This window comes from Drosophila hydei, unplaced genomic scaffold (genome assembly GCF_003285905.1).
Source record: "Drosophila hydei strain 15085-1641.00,03,60 unplaced genomic scaffold, DhydRS2 tig00000250-arrow-arrow-pilon, whole genome shotgun sequence".
Classification (NCBI taxonomy): Eukaryota; Metazoa; Arthropoda; class Insecta; order Diptera; family Drosophilidae; genus Drosophila; species Drosophila hydei.
Genome location: NW_022045696.1, coordinates 1,004,251 through 1,021,861, shown reverse-complemented (window position 1 = coordinate 1,021,861; position 17,611 = coordinate 1,004,251). Strand labels below are relative to the sequence as shown.

The 17,611-nt window shown below is 39.6% G+C and overlaps 3 protein-coding genes across 3 annotated transcripts in view; 1 reads left to right on the top strand and 2 right to left on the bottom strand.

The window, feature by feature from the left end:
* The window catches only part of LOC111604749 (DENN domain-containing protein Crag), a 57,387-nt gene extending 54,327 nt beyond the window's left edge, over positions 1–3,060 (bottom strand). The window contains exon 1 of the mRNA XM_023322926.2: positions 2,944–3,060. The gene's annotated coding sequence lies outside the window, so the exon portion shown is untranslated. The remainder of the gene's footprint in view (positions 1–2,943) is intronic.
* A 4,960-nt stretch (positions 3,061–8,020) lies between these two features.
* LOC111604739 lies at positions 8,021–8,995 on the bottom strand. The gene is made up of 2 exons (XM_023322912.2): positions 8,634–8,995; positions 8,021–8,576 (listed from the first exon to the last, which is right to left on the bottom strand). Exons 1-2 carry the CDS (start codon positions 8,844–8,846, stop codon positions 8,154–8,156), a joined length of 636 nt encoding a protein of 211 aa, XP_023178680.1. The 5' UTR covers positions 8,847–8,995; the 3' UTR covers positions 8,021–8,153.
* Positions 8,996–11,456: 2,461 nt separating this feature from the next.
* The window catches only part of LOC111604728 (allatostatin-A receptor), a 64,992-nt gene continuing 58,837 nt past the window's right edge, over positions 11,457–17,611 (top strand). Inside the window, exon 1 of the mRNA XM_023322900.2 lies at positions 11,457–11,492. The gene's annotated coding sequence lies outside the window, so the exon portion shown is untranslated. The remainder of the gene's footprint in view (positions 11,493–17,611) is intronic.

Below are 17,611 nucleotides of genomic sequence, written 5' to 3'. Positions count from 1 at the left end.
AATTTTATTTCTCTTATTTACGTCAACTGCAAATGGCAACTCCACTTCGAAACTGTGTAGAAGCTGAAGTAACTTTTTATATGCCATACAATCAACAGCATAAATATTCATTTACATTTTCGGTAATATGAAACAAGTTGTAAAAATAACCCGCCAACAGTTGGAAAAGCCTTTGTCTGCAAATATATTTTAAGAAATTGAACTTTGCGCCTTGGGGAGAGGAGTCTCGTGGGTCGGGAATACTGAGACTGAGCAAGTTCAAGGAAGTCCACCGATAGTCACTCTCTCTATATGCTAACTCATATATGTATATAGTTTGGGAAAAAGCATATTAGAGAAGTTAAAATGTGCTCAAGCGACTCGATATGCACTGCATATGCGATGACTAGAGGATATGCAGGAATGTAGTGAATGCGCTGCGCAAACACGGATTCGGATAAGGATGCGGAAAGCTACAGCTGACGAGTACAAAATGCACACCCCCGCACACACACAGACACAAAGCAATGCAGTGCTGATGGCCGCCATTACGGTTAAATGGAATTCATGCAGCTGCTGAAGCAGCGTCTTCCTGTCGGAACTGCATGTGGATTCCATGTTCGAGTCACTACTTATTCACACACACAGTGACACATATCCATGAGAGCGTCAAATGTTGATGCGAGAATTACTGCGAAATGGAAATCTGCCTGCTAACTCAGTCAGCATAAACGGAGCAAAAAATTCATGACACGAGAGCTTTCAGCACTGTATAAACAGCACAAAAGGCAGCGGACATCAGGCGTAACTGCAATCAATGTAACCTATTAACAGGCAGACGTAAAAATACAGAAAAACACAATTAGTGTTTGCTAGTGTTCGACCAGAAAATACCCTGGCCCAAGAAGACCCAAAAGCACACTTATTTAGGTACATAACTCATCTCAGAGAACGATATTTATCGATAGCTGACAGCAGACAGAAGTTAAGTTATAGCCAGAGTTGATTAATGCTCCATATAATCCTGGCTTATCAAATTCTCTTCTTAAACTCGTTAAAAAATATTGATTTCATGTCCTCGGTCCTTGCTGCACTTGGCTTCGTCGTGGCTATAGGGTATTAAAAACTGAAGAGCAGAGATAAACATGAAATGTTGCAACAAAGGAGTTAAACAATGATAAAGTCCAAATGACCTGCACACTGCATTGCATCGCTGTGAGTGTGAGCCATGCAAATGGCATCTCTCTCCTGCTACTCCACCTCCCGGTTCACATCCTGTTGCTGCTTTTACTTTGAGCAATGGCAATGGCAATGGCAATGGCAATGACAATGTTGATGTTGATGTTGCGTGTCCGGTTGCGTGTTATCGAATCGCCCACATTTCGCATCAAAGTAAAAATTCCAATATAAACAAGAGCGCCCAGTCGAGACTGCTCGACTAGCAGATACCCGGAACACTGCGAAGAACTGCTATTTCTCATCACGCAACATTTCTTTTATACATACATTAGGAACAATGCATACATATATATATATACAAGCACGCTTTTGTGGCCAGATCGACTTAGCCACGCCTTCTTCTGCCTGTTACATACATTTTCCCAAAATCAATATACCCTGAAATCGCATTTTCCATGGATTCAGGGCATGAAAAGAAAACAATAATTTGTTTGAACAAGTTAAACTTTCCAATTTGCTACGAATTTTAACTACATTAGTCGGGTATATTTTCAGGGCAGATACCCTGTAGCAAACTATGTTCCACTAGAGATTGAAACTGAATATGTCTATATAATATACATATATATACTTATATACATATATATATATATATATATATGATCTCAAGTGATGATAACAAATTTAAATTTTAGATTCTTCTATTGCCTCCCCCATTAAGATTTCGTCTCTGGAATACCCTTTCGTATCACACTGTTCGCCAGTTGTAGGGCATCCGCGAATGCTTTTTTACTGGCCTCTCGTTGTGATGCACATAGACGAAATAAAGTTTATAAATCATGAGATTAAAATGAGAAGAGGGTGGCACAAGCATTTATTGGCATTAACCCGAGTTTGTCGACTTCGTCGCCGTCGTTAATCTTAGTTAGCCATCGGCTGGCTAAGCAAAGAAAACCTTCAAGTGGTGTCCCAGTGCCATGCACAGTAACTGCCCCACGCCCCCCTCTCACACACTGCCGTATCATCAGCTCTTGAGATTTTTACAACCTTACAAATTTTAATTTGTTTTCATTTATAACGCAGCTCGTTGGTCCTTCGAGTTGGCTTCAACAACCATTTGCCGTCTTCACAATTCTTTGGCTATTGCACGTTTAAGCCAAGACCTGGAGATTTACTACTCTAGTTAGCGAACTTAACAAAGACACTTTTTATACGCCGACCTCATTTCAAATTAACATTTAGAGTCTGATATGAAGTACAGATATTGCTTATTAGCTGTACAAGCTGGCTTGATATAGCCATCTACAGTTTTCCCCTGTTAAGTTCACTGAGTTCGAGTGTGTGAGTGTATACATACATAAGTGTATGTGTGGGCGTGTGTGTATGCATATATGTGTATAGCTACAGACACTAATTATACAGCAAATGGATGCTACATCTACAACAAGCTGTTGCATTAGCTCCCACTCGACTTAGGAAGTGCTCAGATCCCTCACATTTATATTCGATCAGCAAAAATCTGGGCACTCAGAGCGAAACATTCAATTCTTAATAGAAGTCAAGCTAAATATAATTTGTTTTGCTTACTCCTCGCTCTCTGCTCTTCCTCCTATATGAAAAAGAAGGTTGATTTTTTTAGAGTTACACAAGCTTAACTCATAATAAAATAAAGATGAATATTTTTAATATATCGATAATGGACTTTTTTAGATAAAAAATTATATGACATTAATGCTTATATATAATTTTAATTATAAACATTATTATTTTTGAAGACATACTTACCTCTAGTCCACAAAGCGCACCAAACTCTAATTTTCTGTAAATGTAAATGTGTTTCGACTAAGTTTGACAAACAGAATTACTATTTTGATACAAATTTGAAATGTCAAGCCAAACTCAACAAAAAGAATTATTACCTATTAAATAAACTGATAAATAAAGCAATGTTTTGAACTTAAAGATGTAAAGCCCTAAAAAAATTCCCTTGATGCAGCATTTGATGCGGCTTCTTTAGATATGCCACCTGATGTGTTGTATGTCTAGTGATGTAAGTTAAATTCTCTACTTAAGTACACAGCAAGATATGAAGCTTCAATATAAAATGTTCGTTGGGTAGTTTTTTTTTAGCATATTCTTGACATTTGCTGTGTTAATATGGAAGTTGCATGGATTTGCCTTGCCTCAATCTTCAGCCGGGCAACTTAGAGGTTGGGTAACAACAGGAAAATCAATTAGTGAGTCAGAGGCGGCGGGCTGCAGAAATACATTTGCCATAAATTTGATAAGACCTTAAATTCAATTGATATAAAAATCCTTTTCAGCATGTTTTTAGTCAATTTAGATATGAAGAGTAAAGATGAAATAGCAGGTCAAGCAGCAGCAGCAGCAGCAGCAGCAGCAGCAGCAGCAGTGGCAGCATTGTAAAGACAAGCAAATTCGAGATGTTCACAGAATCGAGTTGCCCATTCATATGCCCCTGCTTTGAACTCACCTATGGTGCGCAGTGAATGGGCATTGATTTTGTTATTTATGCATTTTGTTTAATGGATTTCTTTGAATTTCCATGTACTTCAATGCATGTACGCAGCCCGCTCTCCTTGCCCACTCAACCCACATGCTCGATACGGTTTCCTTTTCGGATTCGGTTTCGGTTTCGGTTTCGTTCTCGGTTTCGGCTTCGGCAGAAGATTTACGAGCATGTGCAGTCAGCTCGACGCAGCAAGCAGCCAACACACAGATACAATGGACCGGCGGGCGGCCAGTCTCAATTTGTATCTGTATCTACGGCCAGCAGAGTGTGTGGGTGGGGCAGAGGTCACACGTTTAAGCGTCAGCATATTTAATTTAATCGCTGTTCCGCCAGAGACTTGGAGAGTTGTCACCCCAAAAATAAAAATGTAGTTTTATGTTGGCCTGACCCGTGGGTGTCTTGTGGTCGAAAAAGGAATTAGATTCAGTTCGATTTGCAGCTGCTGGCCACGCCCAATTATATGGGCGAATGTTGTTATTGTTTGTTCTATCATTGAATTGCTTTTGGTACAAATATTATGATTGCTGGAACGAGTTTGGGCCCATTAGCCATGGGGCCATGGGTCAAGCGAAACATTTGGCGCAGCTTATATTGTTTACGTTCTGGCTAAATCATTTAGTTATTGTAATGGATGTGGACTCAATTTCAAGTCAGTTATTTGTGCTTTTGACAGCCAGTTGCAAGTGGCAGTGGCAGTGGCCGTGGCAGTGGCAGTGGCAGTGGCCGTGACAGCGTCTCACAAGTGATTGAATAGCTCCATAGCTGCAGACCCAGCAAATTGGCTACGTGTCGCATTTGCCACACTCCACACTCCACATACCACCATATCTACTGGCCTCTTGTTGGGCCTGTTGGCCCGTTGGCCCGTTGGCTTTGTTTTTAGCTTTTAGAAACGCCAATTGATTAGTTTCTCACTCGCATTTGATTGATGACACCTTTCCGCCAAACACGTGCCAAGCACAAGCAATTATTCCAACTCGCTCGCTCTTCTTCTCTCTCTTTCTTTCTCCTTCTATCCTTCCCTCTCTCTCTCTCTCTCTTTAGACATATGTAGCTACTGAGTAGCACTCGTATGAATCGCACACAAATATATCCTTAACCCTCAGTCGAAAGCTTTCAATGCCATTACTTTACGCGCAATCTCGTCAATCGTTCAAGCTTTCAGCTCAAATTACATTAAACCATTCACTCAGACACCTGTGACACAATTTCTGAATGCATCCGAACTCCAAAGAGCATCAGATTGAGTAACTTCTGCTGCCTTTTGAATAACAGCTTTGATTTATGGTCTACGCACAGCTAAATAATTGAACGCCGATTAGTTTAATACTTTTAAGTATTTATTAAGAATTCAATTTGTAAATCAAAATAAATATAAAATGAATTAAGAAGGAAATAAAAATAAAATAAAAATAAATATAAAATAAAAATAAGAATAATAATTAAATATAAGAAAATAAATAAATAAATACATAAATTAAAATGAAAGCGAAATAAAAACAAAAAATATAAATTAAAATAAAATAGAATTCAATTAAAAATAAAATAAAAATGAAATTAAATTAAAATGAAAATAAAAAAGGATAAATTAAAAATACCTGGAAATAAAATTAAATTAAGACTAGAATAAAATAAAAATGCAATATATAAATAAAATATACAATACATAAATAAAAATTAAAATAAAATAAAAATTATATTAAACAAACATAGAAAAAATTAAATACAATATACAAATAAAATAAAAAAATAAAATAAAAAAAAATAATGTACATGTTTAACTAACTAACTGGAATATCAAACAAACATTTTGCTAAGTCCAATATTGCTAATTAAAATGTGTTATTCATAAGCTGTGCTCCTAAGTAACGCTTTGTATAATCCTTGAATTCCAGGCGTAATTAAAAATAATTATTATGCCTCTAGGTTCAAACGAACATGGTCAGACGAAGCTGTTTTAATCCCTGAAATGAACTTAATTATATAGAAAATTTCATGCACTAATGTTTAGCTATGATTTTGACTATATAACAATCTCGGCTAATCAGCTCAATACGAATTTTATTATTCGAACTTCCATTTTGAATATAAATCTCTTTTCAGCCATATTTTGAATAGTAACAGCAATGAAATGAGATAAATAAAACGCAAAAGTCCTGATTACTATTGCATCGTTTATCTATTTCGAATTTTCAACAGTTTTGGTTCCCTTGCCGCGGCGGAGATTGCGCATACGCCACGTGTCACACGTCAAACAGCTTTTTACAAGACAATCCTCAACAAAGCTGGCCATTAAATTTGTCGCTGAATGGTATCAGCGAACAGTTTCTGCTACCAGTTTTGCCCATTTATTTGCTATTTTTTGTTGTTTTTTTTTGTCTGTGTTACCAATTTGCCATAGCTTAGAGCCAGCGCCGCTAAGTCTTTGCTGCAGGACTTATCTCGTATAAGCATCGGCGTCCAGGGCATCGTGTGGGCTGCCAGCTGCAGCTTTGGTAATTATTTGTGGCACATTCGATTGTTGCGTGGCCAAACTAAGCCTCACACATGTGCTGGTTGATCAACGAATAACTTTAAGATATTTATGTTGAAATAAACTTTTGATTTGGGAAAACATCTGTAAAGCAATTTTGACTTTTTATTACAAGATCATGTGACGTTGGCAGCTCGAGGGTTTTCTAGTGTGTGTGTACGCGAGTCTTGTACTTAATTCAGTAGAAGTGATCAATTTGCAATATCTTATGCACCAGTTTGTTAAAGGCAGAAATTTCCATTTTCAGCATAGAAATATCAAATATTGTTTTAGCTGCTTAATTCTGAGCTGGAATTTGATGGTCTGTGAGTCGAATGTGAAGTGTCACAGAGATTAGCTTCAGTCGTGGCCATTTGCATTCGTATTGCGTCTAAATTAAAGCCCCTCGCCGACGCGTCGGCACTGGATGGGGGCCAGCTGTTAATCCGGCAGTCAAATTATATTCAATTGAAGAAGCCATTGGCTTTGGCATACATCGATTGGCGTAGTGATTGGGTTTGGGCTTGGATTACTCATTTACTGCTGTGGCAACATCAAACGGATTTTCGCACTATCATCAGCAGTGTCACCAGCAAACACATTCACATCTACACCAGATGAGCAGCTTTCATTTATCCTCACCCGGACTCCGGCCTGGCAGCTCAAGTGTGCCCTTTCCGATGACTGCGGCAGATGAGTGTATGTGAAGTGACAGCTCTCTGGGTGGGGGGACACATGTGCTCGCCCTTCATCGTCTGCTGTTACTATAATGTTTGGCTATTTTGCTGACTTCTGCTGGTTGCGTGCCTGCTTCATCAATGGATATGTTAGAGTTGTTCATATTATTTGGTTATTCAAATAAATTTGCTGCTGCGCCATTTGTGTATATACCCAACCACCCACGCATACGCACGCACCCTGGTCTGATGAGAATGTGCGCACATAAAAGATAATGAAAGTGTTGGCCTGCCCCATGGGAACTTGGTGGAGCAATGCGCGCCTGCAAGTATGCAATGAAATTTTGTTGCCTGGACAGGTAGCAATCGTGTCCGGGTATCAGTGTGTGTGCGCTTGGGTGGGTGTGTGTGTGTGTGTGTGTGTGTGTTTCAAGAGCACTCTAATACATGAAATGGCTTTTACTTGCAACTGGAATCTAATCAGCGTATACCAACTCACCCTCTAGCCTCTAAACATAGAGGGAGTATAAACTATATTCTAATTACTCTGTCGAAGTATATATATACATTTGTATTTCGACAGATTAATAAAAATAAAAAAAATCAAACATTTATTTATGCAAAATATATATTTTATATATATATAATAGTTATTAAAATAGTATTGTTCATAAAAATAGTAGCACTGCGAGCATTGAACCCTAAATTGTTGGACAGCAAAACTTAATGTTTAATTTAATGTTAGACAATATTTTGAAAGCAATTTGAAACAAATACTAAAATAAACATTTAATTACTTTAGTTGTTTTCAATTAATTATATTTTGATTTTTTAAATTTACATTCAGCACTAATATTTCTATGAACATCCTCTTAAATCGTAAAAACAAATTAATGCTGACCAAAAGTAGCGGGCTTTTCTCTTTACACTCTGTTCTAAGCGAAAAGTGGGCATTTTCTTATCTGCCTTCGGAAAAGTAAGTTCATTTTGCTTATGTCCTGTGTAGTGCAGAACTACTATTTATGTGAACACTTCTTTATATATTTGCAGCAGATATATTTGAAGGTATACGTAGTTAGTTGTAGCAAGTATTTGCTTAAAAGGAAAAGTGCAAGCATTTGGCATACGAGCTGCAGTCAATTTTATTCTTTTAAAATCTAATACATTGAAGTCTCTTAACTATAATATCTGGAATATGCAAAATTTCAACTGTCTATCAAGAAAAAAAAAGTGAATCAAAATCTAAACAAGTTCTTCTAGCCTTATCTGTCAATTAGTGACGCCAGATCGGAGTCTTTTTGCTACGTTCGATAATGTCGTTTAGCTGCTGAGCGAACTTTCGTCGCTCGTTGGTCGGCAGCTGAGTCAATTGCTTGACTCTGTTGTTTGGGTTGGCAGCCAAGCGGTTACGCTTGGTCGCCACCGTTTGTGTATACTGACTGACCAATGAAGTATGCTTCAGAGAAGTGGAGTCAGTCGATGCTTCCTTGAAGCTCTTTTTCGGATTACTGCTAAATGAAAGTGACCTTCTGAGGCTTAGCTGCGAAAACTCTGGCGAACTCTTCATGTCGCTCCATGTACTATCGGAAGGCTCGCGAATCTGCTCTATGTCCATGGTTGAAAGCAAATTGTCCATGCTCAATTCGTAGAGCCGTTGATCTCGTTCCTGTTCCAATATTCTATCTGCCTGCATCCTCTGGAAAATCATTCGCCATCAACAATAGAACTCGGCCATTGTTCAGATAACACTTACACGTTCCTTACGCTTGTGCAGCTGTGCGGCAACGGCTATCGACATCGCCAACGATGTGAGCGAGAGCCATAGAAACAAATGACGGTCCATGCCCAAAACCCGCACCACCGAAATACATTTCAGTACGGACCAGCACAAGGTCGGCCACTGGCAGCAGGAGGGTGTCATCATCATGTTCGCCTCGGCGTTACCTACTGCTTGGTGGGTCCACATTCTTCAAATTTTCGAATGTATCAAATTTTAAAGGTCTTTCTCAGGACGTAACGTAATAAAAAAAAAAAAATCTACGTCCTATTTGTGAGAAAATTAAACAAGTCCGAAACCGTTCCCTGCGCAATTTTTATTGACTAACTCAATCTGTATTCACCCAAAATGTAACCTCAATTTCCAAGGCCTGCTGAAAGTGTATGAAATTAAGGTATTGGAACGTTGTCTACAGTGTGAATAGGATAGACTAGGCTGTCTAGACTACAGACTACTCTCGTGGCACCTCCTTGTCCATACCAAAGTCTCAATACTATTTTTGGTATAACAAATATTGTATTCCTGCTATTGAGCGTCAATGAAAATATTAAGAATGCCATGAGCCGATCTTTGCGGTCGAGGCGAATCGAAGAAAACGATGCTGTCTACTCTCTAGCTTGTGGCCAGGATCGGCTAGCTTTGCAGGCAATTAGCCCATTGTTGACAGCTTCTGTAGACAGTGCAGTGTGCATTGATGGGAATATGAACTGCATGCAGGGTTCAGCTAGGTATCTGCTAGCCGGACACTCTCAGTTTTGCTTTGCTCTAATTTATAGAGATATTCATTCAACAATTTAGTCGTCGCTCGCTTTTATGGCGCTCTTTTAGCAGTCACAAGTGTTTCGTGGCTATAACTATGCCAAAGCTATAATCGCCTTCGGCTGGGTGCCGTCATTCACTTTCTCAGTCGCCCACTCATTTTGCGTATCTGTCGCCGGCTTGGCAGTACTGCAATACACTTGGCTGGCAGACAAACTCAAATATTTTGCTAAATAAATTGAATGCAGCTTGGAAAATATGCTCGCCGCTGCTAGCCGCAGTGCTGGGCGAGGCGGCGGGGCTGATATAAATAGCGCGACAACCATGAGAAATGGCAAAAACTTTCATTTGAGCAAACAAAGCTGCAATTCTAATAAAGTCATGGCACGCCATGCAGCGAACGAAATTTGGCTGTCGTCTGGCTAACTGTGAATATGCATATACATACGATGAGTGTGTGGGTATATGCATGTGTGTGTGTATGTGTGTGCCCATATTTGGAATTGCTCTTATCCAGCTCGTGCTGCTGGACCCAGCTTTTTTATTGTCCTGCGCCATACGTGCGCTCATATTTCACAGCTGCCACAGATTCGCCATTTCATTCCCATAACAAGACACCGAAAGAGGCACCATAACGTGACTCCAAGTGGCGCCCACTACGCGCCGCTGCCTTACGTCCGGCTACGACACACAATTTTCTATTAGGCCGTCCCGTCTCCCCTCGACCCTCGCGCCCAATTGGGCCACACACAAGTTTCCGCCATTTTATGCGGCACATAAATAGTTTGGCTTACCACACATGCATTTCGCAGTAGCCGCTGGTGGTCAATTCCACCACAGGCTGCCACACCCCCTACAGCCCATTCGCACGGAGGCCATAAGTGCGAACTCATTTGCATCTGGCAAATAGCACATTGCGGTTGCACTTACAACTTCCTAATGATGTGCGCCAGCATTGCTATGCAATCACACACACACACTCACACAAGCACACACACACGCACACACGACCACGCACACAAATTGAAGGAGGACTTACCTAGAGGCTTTGGCAATCGACTTACCCAAAGTATGCAACTTAGGTAAAAATCTAATCAAGCCAAATAATATTTGATTGGCTTTTGGTAGAATTTGATTATCTTAAGTGAAATTTATGGGAGTTTTGTTGGGATCGTCACTCCAGCGACACTTGGGCAGTAGGACGCGAGCATACATAAGACGCAAGCCGCAAGCTTTATTGATCGACTACACAGTAATTGATAGATAATTGGCCAATACTTTGTATTTCTAAGGAAATGCACCGAGTGGAACCCTTTCTCTACTATTAGCAATTCGAAAGATTCCTTGGATAAGCATTTGCTTATTTCCTAGGAAGTTCTCTAGAGCTAATTGACTGGAAACGTGTTTCCATAGAATATATACGAAAAAGGCAAAGATTAAAATAAGAACTTAAAACGCTCAGCCTTGAAAATTTCGAGCTAAATATAAGAGATGTAATGAAAATAAGACATTTATCATTATCAATGTTATTGCTTAATTATGGAAGCAATTGGCCAATTCGTATAAAGAATGAGACGAGGCGGTCCGCGTGGCGTATACGTTATATTTGTTGTGTGCTCTTTGCGCAGTTCGTAGAGCCACAGTTTTAATTTGCTTTTTACATTATCCAATGCCAATGCCCAATGCAGGATGCATGCCACATACATATGCATGTATATATGTATGTGTGCGGTGCAGTACAGTTATTGTTATTGCTTTACTGTTCGATTGGCTGTCGTCTCATTAATCATTTAGTTATTCCAACCTTATCATCAATAAGCATTAGAAAACTATTAAATCCAAAATACTGCACGGTTGGTCCATTTGGCCAAAGCCAATCAAATGCTAATAGCTGTTCAATTATGTAGCCAAAAGCATTTTTAATGTAAATCGAAATACTTTGCGAGAAAATTATAAACTAGGTCAGTTGGCTCTTAAATGTTGAGCAAATACCTTAATAATATTTTGAAACTAACCAACTAATGCTTTTGCATTCTTTCAGTTCTTGTTGAAAGCTGTGCACCGTTGAGATTTAAGGTAAGTTCAGCGAACGCTTTTGTTACTTAATGACTTTATTATCTTAAACAAAAAAATTCTTGATTATGGTATGCTTGTGTACGTGTTGTGAGCTAATACAAATTACACATATATCTTACCAATTTAAGTTATATAGAAGAGCTTGCTTCAAACAACTTTCATTTCAATCGATGTTATCTGCTCTGATGAGTCGAATAGCAACTTAGACGAAAGCATCGTTTTCCGTCAAAATTTAATCATTTTTTTGTAAGTTTAATTTAAGAGTGTGCGTAGGTTGACTCCATATATTTATACATTATATATATCCAGATTGATTTTTAACATATTCGTATATTATTAATTTAACTACTTTTTCTTATGTTATAATTATATAGTATAATTATATAGTATATTTATTTATAGTATACATATTTAATAACTTTATAGGTAATTTAAGGGATGAAATCAAAACAAAACTGACTTGAATGACTAAAAGAGCAAAGAAAACACCGCAATTAATTCATAGATAACGTTTTCCAATTTTCTGCAAAATAGGAAACCGAAATTAAAGATCCTGTTTAAGAGAAAAATGAACAGTCTGAAAAACATTTTGCTTTCCTTTCGGAAGGCACAAAATATTCGTATATTAGTTTAGCATGTGAATCAAATTTTAAGACATATTACTTACAATTAATAGTGCCTCAGATCTTGGTTATCAAGCACTTTCCACCTATTGCCACTCACCACGATCTCTGCTAAAATCGTATCAAATTAAACTAACTTAGTTAATCAATGTATGAATTCAATTGACACGCGGATAAATGAAGGATTACTGGAAATATAAATTTGAAGTAATTTAGTTGGATTCTCAGTTAGTGTAATATTTGTGTTGCTGTATATAGAAATATAAAGCCTACTTAGCCATATGAAATAAGTGGAACTAGGTTTACTTTGCCCAAAGGCAATGAAAATGATTCTTAACTTTTTGCTTAGAAGAGAATTCTGTGGATTGCCTTAATGGTCGGCTTAGTGGTGTCTGCAGAATGTGTCTTAGGTAGATCGATGGCCCATAGACATTTATTTTAATAACTGTTGAGTCTAGGACATGGTTGACCTATATATTGTGGGCCAACGCAATGGTGAGGCGCGCAGAGTCATATTAATTAAATCGCTGCCGTGTGTTGACTGTTAGCGCTCAGTGTGCTCAAGCGAATTGAGCGATTGTCAGGTCACAGTCAATGCGACGGCTTTAACGCAAAATGTCAATCAAAGAGCGCTGCACCACATGCATCACCGCATGAGCCACACACACTCATGCAGGTACCAGCCATGGGCAGCCATGTGGGAGTCAGCTGTCAGTCGTAGCAGCTCCGGCCCAATCGCCTGTGGCCCTCCGCCTCGGCATATAGCAATTTTCACTGCCACTTCAGCTCATTTAACGCCAACAAAGGCGGCGCTGGCTTCTCTGATTGACAGAGCATAGAGGGCAAAGCAAGCCGGTGACAGGTGACGCTGGCGACGCAGGGGCGGAGGAGGAGGAGGTGGGTAGCCTGTGGGTTGACTACACGCAGAGCCGAAGGCATTTTATATAGCCCGCTAAAAAGAGTAAAACAAAACTTTCAACATGAAATGACATGCCGATTAAATTAATGCAGTGCCTGATGCTTCAACAGAAGCCATGTCGTCGGGCTGGTAGGGGCGATTAAGAAGTTTTTGTTGCTGTCGTTAGCAGCATTGGCATCGTAAAAACTTTAAGATCGAATCGTTTGTGAGCCGGCAGGCTCGTAAGTAACGCAAAATCTGTTGGGTCCATCGACACCTGCGACCGAAAGGCCAAGCGACCGAACAGAGCACCAGAACCTGGCTGTGGCTGGGCCTGAAATGGCATCAACTGTCGGCATCATGTGCACGTAATCATAATAAATGACATTGGACGCTCCCGTAAGCGGATACTTTTATTTAATTATGCATCCCTGGCATTGAACCTTTGCAGCCCACGCAGACCCACCGAAGCCAGCGTCAGCGCCAGCGACCCACACACGCCGACAAGCTTCAAAATCAAACTCAAATTCATGTTGGGGTCAAGGTGAGCTTATCGCCCAAGCACTTCATTTGAATGGACAGCATGCAGGCCTATTTCTCAGACATTAATATACTTTAAGACTCCAATACGCCAGACGTATCTAAGAATTGGTCCTTTCTATACCGCGCCACGCTACACGATGTGCTATGAGCTGTAAGCCAATATTTTTAATGAGATGTTTGTTTGGTATTTCTAAACGTAAGCATACATATAAAGATTTCCCTTGCATCATATTCTCTTGAAAATAAGTCGAAAATTCAAGAAGTAGAAACAGTCAAGTGAATATACTCAGCACACTTATCAGAATTCGCTTAATTTAATTTCCAACTCAATAGCTACTCACCTTACCTCACCTCACCTCACATAACTTCACCTCACCTCACATAACTTCACCTCACCTCACATAACTTCACCTCACCTCACATAACTTCGCCTTACCTCACTTCACTTCCCATCACCTCACCTCCCCTTACTTCACCTCAGCTCATCTAATCTCTTCTCAGCTCAGCTCAGCTTACCCACTTCACTCCACCTCACCACACCTCACCTCACCTCACATAACTTCACCTCAGCTCATCTAATCTCTTCTCAGCTCAGCTCAGCTTACCCACTTCACTCCACCTCACCTCACATAACTTCACCTCACCTCACATAACTTCGCCTTACCTCACTTCACTTCCCATCACCTCACCTCCCCTTACTTCACCTCAGCTCATCTAATCTCTTCTCAGCTCAGCTCAGCTTACCCACTTCACTTCACCTCACCTCACTTCACCTCAGCTCATCTAATCTCTTCTCAGCTCAGCTCAGCTTACCCACTTCACTCCACCTCACCACACCTCACCTCACCTCACATAACTTCACCTCAGCTCATCTAATCTCTTCTCAGCTCAGCTCAGCTTACCCACTTCACTCCACCTCACCTCACATAACTTCACCTCACCTCACATAACTTCGCCTTACCTCACTTCACTTCCCATCACCTCACCTCCCCTTACTTCACCTCAGCTCATCTAATCTCTTCTCAGCTCAGCTCAGCTTACCCACTTCACTTCACCTCACCTCACTTCACCTCAGCTCATCTAATCTCATCTCATCTCAGCTCAGCTTACCCACTTCACTTCACCTCATCTCAACTCAGCTCACCTCAACAGTCAATCATGTCTTTGTTTAAAGTTTTCCAAGAAGTAAGGCAGACGAATCATCGTGCTGCCTCTAAGCAGCTCGTTTTAGAAATTGGCTCAAGCGCAAGAAAAAGTATCTTGGTTTCCAAGGAAAGTAATTTGAAAAACATGAACTGGTATTATGGCAGTCCTCGTATAGTCAATCGACTGTCATTTGCTGTGCAGTTAACATGCAATCGGTATGCAACGTCCCCATGCATCTGCAGTGAATATGTTTATTGATATTATTTCTGGAGTCTGTAGTTGCCTCAATTTCAACTGCTTTAAAGCGATTCCAGCACAGAACTAGCTTGACTAACCGCTGTTGTAAGATGTTTCGCTGCCCGCCTTGTCACAGGAAATACTATTTAAGCCCTTTAACCCCTTTATGCTATTGTGTGTCATCCGAATGAACATGCGAGTGTGTTGTCCAATGATTCGGTCGTTTATTTCCGTTCCATAATCCCCGACTGTCGTTCTGTGGCGTCTCAGCACTCGGCGAGCTAATGGCAATGTTTGCAAGGTGAAAGTTCTCACTGCTAACTCTTAAACTGTTTGTTCTTGTCAACTTAAAGGCTGAGTTTCTTGCTTGTGTGTGGGTTCAGTGTGCGTGGGTGTGTGTGTAGATGGAAGTTTGTAATTTATTTTTAATACTCTTGAAATTTGTGTTTCTTGCTTTTTATTATAGTAAACAATCCCCATCCCACACTTGTCTCTCTGCTTTGGCGATTTTTAATTATACTCGTTGCAGGAAATTTCTAACTTTCCACTGGCAGTGCCTTTAGGCTCTCAGCACAGCCGTCGCAAACAAAGCAAATAAAACAAAGCACTTGTATTCACAAATTAATAATTGAAAGTTTCTCTCTCTCGGTTTTATAGTTCGTTATGAGTTTCGTACAACATTCTCAATATGCCCACGAGCGAGCTGCAGAATTACTCGACTAATTTACAAACTCAGCTCGAATTACAAATGGCACCCAAACAACACTCACACGCTGATTCAAACTTTTGATTCCCATTTCCTTGCTGCTGACTCTGTGATATTCGTGCGACTATTTGAATTCTCTGCTTTGGAAATGTATTTAAGCCAATTACTAAACTTATGCAACGAACTCTTTAGTAAGAGTATAACTTAAATGCTGTCTAAATTAATATTAAATAATATAAAAAAAGAGCTGAAAGAGCCAATTGTTGGGGCAATTGCAGCTGCACTTTTTTGCATATATAGGGAAAGGGCGTGAACAATGAAAATAATATATTATAGCAGCTATAGTAATATTTGTTTATAAATCATATTGCTCGCATTACTATTTAAATGAAAAAGTCTATATATATATATATATATACATATATAAAGCTTTGTTCATTAAAATAGTAACGCGAGCACTGAGCCCTAAAATGTTAGACAGCACAATTTAATTTTAACCACAATATTTTGAAGACAATCTAAAACGAATATATAGATTAACATATTTTTTATTAATTAAGTCGTTTTGTTATTCCAAACATGGGTACATGTGCCCTTCAGGGCTTGAGTAAGCAAAACTAATTATAAGTTTTGCCTACATTTTAGGCATAACAATTAAATTTCTCGCTTAGGCCGCGCAATGTTTTCTCCTACTCATTAACGTTAGATAAAACAACAAATTTAAAATTTTGCATAATCGTAGTTTACTCTTTTCAACTTCTTACATCCTGCACTACTATTTCTATGAACAGCCCACCAAAACATCCTCTTAAATCGTAAAAACAAATTAATTCTGACCAAAAGCAACGGGCTTTTCTCGTAAGCTTCTTCTTTAGACTCTGTTCTAAGCGAAAAGTGGGCATTTTCTTAACTGCCATCGGAAAAGTAACTTTTCATTCTGCTTATGTTCTGTGTAGTGCAGCACTACTATTTTTGTGAACTCTTCTGTTTCTGGTAATATTTCTAGAACTTGTAATTAACACGCTGCAAGCTATTTAGAAGTTAAGCTCAATTAAAGACAAAGTAAATAACTATACACTAGCTCTCTCACACAATCTTATTGTTGCAATAAAGAGATTCTTAGGTATGTTTAATATTTAATCCAAATTGTGCAGAAAGGAAACTCGCATTGCTTTAAAGCGCCTCATTCCGTATTTTTCATAAATATGTGCTCTTTAAATTTGCTTAATTTGAAAAACTGATAGCGAAAATTGTGCGCATTCTTTGGTATTTCAACTGAGGTTAATTAAAAACACAATTTGTACGTCTGAGTGGGGAATGTCAGTAGCTGGGGGTGGGAGCACGGATGTGGGCGTGGGTTTTGCCAAAGCTTTGGCTCTCCCTAGACTTCTGCTGAAAGAATTTTAGTTCAGTGGCTGCTAACCTAAATCAACATGGTCATCTAAGTTCCACTGGGAGATGACCCAAGCGAACGTACACAGAGACAAGTGCGAGCTAGAGAGAGGGGGAGAGAGAGAGAGAAAGAGTGGGAAGCGACGCAGCAGCTGTTGCAGCATAATATGCGCGTGTGTGTGTGTGTTTACATCTCATAGTTGTGGGCCCTGGGTCCAGTCCGACGTGCTTGCCTGACGTGCCATTATTTAATGAGAGTGCATAAAAAATTAAATCAAAATGCTCCGCACGTGATGGAGGGCGTGAAAGGGGGGTGTATTGCGGGCGGAGATGCAAAATGAAAAGCCATTAGCAGCTGCGGACATGGGGACATGCAAAAAGAGTTGTGAGCACACAGAGACACACACTCACACACACACGCTTACACATATGCATACACAAAGCGCAGGATACCGGATCGTGAAGGAGACAGCGCTTAGTGCTTGAGCAAATATTTAGTGCCATCTTGTCACGCCCCCAGTTTAAATATGCAAATGGATACTCGAAACTATTTTATTATTCACACGGGCAAAAG

Bases quoted from the DNA above. Each gene is read 5' to 3' on its own strand.
- LOC111604739 (XM_023322912.2), bottom strand. From the start codon at position 8,846: ATGTGGACCCACCAAGCAGTAGGTAACGCCGAGGCGAACATGATGATG. The intron at 8,577-8,633 runs GTAAGTGTTATC...ATGATTTTCCAG, and splicing joins TGCACAAGCGTAAGGAACGT to AGGATGCAGGCAGATAGAAT.